This window comes from Octopus bimaculoides, chromosome 7, assembly GCF_001194135.2.
Source record: "Octopus bimaculoides isolate UCB-OBI-ISO-001 chromosome 7, ASM119413v2, whole genome shotgun sequence".
Lineage (NCBI taxonomy): Eukaryota > Metazoa > Mollusca > Cephalopoda > Octopoda > Octopodidae > Octopus > Octopus bimaculoides.
The window spans coordinates 16,297,738-16,302,143 of NC_068987.1; the positions used below are offsets into that span (position 1 = coordinate 16,297,738).

Here is a 4,406-nt window from a genome sequence, read left to right on the forward strand (position 1 = left end):
GTTGGCTGGTATTCATTTTCGGCTGAGTAAACCAGCAAAAATGAAATGAAATGCCTGCTTAGTCCAGGAATCAGACCCACACCCTTATTATCATGAGCCCAGCACCCTAACCAGTTGGCCACCTGTTTGTACACACACACACACACACACACTGAAATACACGTACATGTTCTCACACACGTGTGTGGACACACATACCCACTCCTATACTTAGATGTATTTAAATATGTATGTATAATATGTTATTATGTATATAGTCTCTTTATCTTCCTTTTTTGTTATTTTTCAGCACACCTCGGTAGAAGATCCACTCCCACCAAATACCAGAGACGCCAGAAATTAGAACACGCATGCCACACACACACACACACACTCTCATCCTGCTATTATTATTATTATTATTATTTTTTTATTATAATTTATTTTATAGTGCATATTATTTTAGGTTCTGTTCTGCTTGTTTTCTTTTTTTTTATTTCATTTTGTCTTTCTTTCTCTTTTCATTCTGTGGCAATCAATAGCATATATAACCATTGACAAAGAAGAGATATACTCACACAACACATACACACGCATACACACAGCTGTGTGTGTGTGAATAAGATACATAGATACATACACATATTTTGGGTACTCACACACGCACAGGAGGCACTCATACACACATACTCAAGCTAGGAGTGTGCTAACCAAGAAAGAAAGACAACAAAGTCTAGCTGAAGATAACAACAATAATTCTTTCTTTTTTTATTCTTAGAGATGAAGAATTCTGTATATTATTTACATTAGATATGTGTCCTCATCTTGTTTGTTGCTATCACAACGTTTCAGCTGATTTACTCTCCAGCCTTCATCAGGTGTTCAGTTCCATGCAGTACCTTGAATAAATAATAATAATAATAATAATAATGACATCAGCAAAAAAATACCTTAGGAATGAGAACCCAGAGTTGGGTTCGAAATTCTACCAGGACACCTGATGAAGGCTGGAGAGTAAACCAGTCGAAATGTGGTAACAACAAGGTGAGGACACATACCCGTCCAATGTAAATAATGTAAATAATTCTTTCTACTATAGGCATAAGGACTGAAACTTTGGAGGAGGGTTTTGTCGGTTACAATGACCCCAGTTCTCAGCTGGTACTTATTGTATCGACCTGAGAAGGATGAAAGACAAAGTTGGCCTCAGTGGAATTTCAACTCAAAATGTAATGATGGACAAAATGCTGCTAAGCCTAGCAGCATTTTGTCTAGGGTGCTAACTATTCTGCCAGTTCACTGACTTATTTATTATTATTAATAGTAATAATAATGATGATAATAATAATAATAATGGATTTGTTTATGGGGATCAAATATATGTGCTGCAGATTAGCTCAGTCCTTCCATCAAATTGGCGTTGTTTGAACAGGAGCATAGTGTACCATGGATCAGGTGTTGGAGTGATCACAGAGCAACGTGAGATGAAGTGTTTTGCTCAAGAACACAACGCATTACTCGGTCTAGGAATTGAAACCACGATGTCGTGATCACGAATGCAACACCCTAACCACTAGGCCATGCACCCTAACAACAACAGCAACAACAACATGATGATGATAATTGCTTGTGAATTTAGGTACAAGACTAATAAATTTGAATGGTGGAGGGTTAGTCAATATAATTGATCCTGGTATTTGGTGTTTAATTTTATCAACCCTGAGTGATGAAAGGCACAGTTGACCTTGAAGGGGATTTGAGCTCAGAATGTAAAAGGCTGGAAGAAATACAACTAGGTATTTTTCCTCATGCTATAATGATTCTGCTAATCTAAGACACAAGAATTTCGATGGATGATGGGTAGATGTGACGTAACTTTCCTCCTTCTGCAGTATTTGACTGGCATCTTATTTAGTCGACCCTGGAAGGATGAAAGGCAAAATTATTTGGCTAACATAGGGTTTGAACTCAGATTACAAAAGGACATCACTAAACACTTGATTTATCCACTGCCTTCTTGATTGATTTTTGTCTTCTCTATCATCATCCCATTTCTACCGCCACCACCAGTCATCATCATCATCATCACTGACATTGGCACCTCCACTACATCCAACATCAGTAGCACATCATTACCATGAGTTCTGCATATACCATGACCATCATCATCATAATCAAAACCATTTTCAATACTATTCAAATACTATCCTCCAATTGCCTTTTGATATTGCCCCTCATACTTTCATATCTATTTATCTATCTATCTATCTTTCTCTATCTCTCTCTATCATCATTGTATCCAGCTCTTATAGTCTTCCTACCAGATTCCATTATTAGCTCTCTCAACCACCATGAATGCTGTAACAAACCCATGACCACAACTTTTGAAAGACCAGAGGAACGAAAAGTAACGATTGATGATAGGCTATAAGATGCTGTTTCAAATAGTCATTGTTGAACCCATGGGGGGGGGGAGGCACCCAGATATTAAATATATGGACTAGGGTCAGCTTTGTGTCTATTTTAAAAATCAATATTACACTCTGAATTAAGGGCAAGTATTTTTACGTGAGTATTTTAATATAGGGCAGATCTTTCATTGGTTTGGTTAGAGTACATTGGAAATGAGAGCATGCAAGTCTCGGCAGCAAAGGAAAAGGGAGATAGTGGCATGTAACATGTATGAAAAAATTGTGGCACTATACCTCTCTGCTTGTCAATTACTTCTCTCAAAAATACTGCCCTTAGTAAACAAGTGTTTAATTTCCCCAAACTGCTGTTTTTATTCTGGGATGTATTTTTTGTGAGATTAACACAGAAACCATGACATTATTTAACCACCTGTTGTCTCACTGATGCCTGTTGTATCCATTTTACATTTGAAAATAAATGACTAATTATAATTGCAATAATGATGATGTTGCCAAAATGTAATGGCAACCATAGATTTCATGCCAAAGTCTGAAGATTCATGATTTTTTCTCGGAATATATACGGCAGTGATTTTTTTTTCTGGTGCCTTCTTCCACTTTATGTGTAGTTTACCCTGTTAATCTCCAATTTTTCCAAATTTCTCCTTGAAGCACAGAACCTATTTAATTCTTAGACGGGAGGGATTGGTTTACATGACATCTGGGCGTGTCCACACTCTGGTGAGGCTGAAAGGCACAAGACTTAGTCAGCCCTCCTGCCAGTTCTCTATACTTTAACCAGAAGGTAATTTTCTTCCACCTGAGAGTAGTGAGTGACTTAAGGGGCAACTCATATTATCCAAAACTTCTGAGGACCCAACTGGAGCTCTCATCACAATATACAGTTTAATGTCTTACCCAGAATGTTTATGATGATTAGGAAATTATTATAGCAGAATTGTTAGGACATTGGACAAAATGTTTTGTGGTAATCAGTTATGGCCTTTTACAATCTAAGTTCAAATCCTGCTTAAGTCAGTATGAGCTTTCATATTTCAGTGGGCAGTAACAATAAATAGCAGCCAAATAGTGGGGTTGATATAATCGTCTGTTCCCATCAAATATGTGGTCTTGTGCCTGTTAGAAATTATTAAAGTAACAAGCTGGTTGAATTGTTAGTGCATTTGAGAAAATGGTTCATGGTGTCTCTCCTGGCTTTTTATGTTGTGAGTTCAAATATCACCAAGTCAACTTTGCATTTCATCTTTTCGAGTCAATAAAAAGTACCAGTGAAATGCTGGGGTTGATGTGCTCAACTTTTCAGAAACTATTGGCTCTGTGTCAGTATCTGAAACTATTATTACTATTATTAATGCGGTGAGCTGGCAGAATCATTAGCACACTGGACAAAATGCTTAGCAGTATTTCATCCATTGCTATGTTCCGGGTTCAAATTCCGCTGAGGTCAACCTTGCCTTTCATCCTTTCAGGGTTGATAAATTAAGTACCAGTGAAACATAATTAAGCATCAGTGAAATGATGATGATGTAATTGGTGGTTGTTTATGTTGGGGTTCCAGTGCATTGCTTTGCCTGAGGGTCTATATTGATGTCAGGAAGGGCCCTGCCTTCCCCTCTCTTTCTATTGGTGTGTCTGTATATATTTATATATTGCAGATGTGTGGTCTTGTGTGTGAATATAGCTTTGTATGTATGGGTCTGTGAATATGTATATATACATACACACACACACACACACATATACTCATATATAAGTGAATAGGTATAACTTTGTTGTTACCTAAAAGTTCACAGTGAGCTAGAAACTGAGTAAGCACCATTGTACAAATATATGTGTGTATGTTTGGTGCCTGTTGTCATTTTTGTGCCAGAGTTTTATGCTGGTGTCCTGGAATTTTGGACAGAAATATCTTCAGCAGACTCTTGTACCTTTAGTTGAGCGAGAAAGCAAAAGACAAGCTATATATATATATATATATATATATATATATATATG

The 4,406-nt window shown here is 37.0% G+C and overlaps 1 protein-coding gene across 3 annotated transcripts in view; it reads left to right on the forward strand.

Annotated features, from left to right (window-relative positions):
- Nucleotides 1–4,397, forward strand: part of LOC106873381 (serine-rich adhesin for platelets) — a 165,298-nt gene extending 160,901 nt beyond the window's left edge. For all 3 annotated transcript variants that reach the window (XM_014920722.2, XM_014920723.2, XM_052969290.1), the window contains one exon: nucleotides 290–4,397. In XM_014920722.2, the coding sequence (XP_014776208.1) occupies nucleotides 290–302 (13 nt within the window). In that variant the 3' untranslated portion in view covers nucleotides 303–4,397. The remainder of the gene's footprint in view (nucleotides 1–289) is intronic.
- Nucleotides 4,398–4,406: the final 9 nt, after the last annotated feature.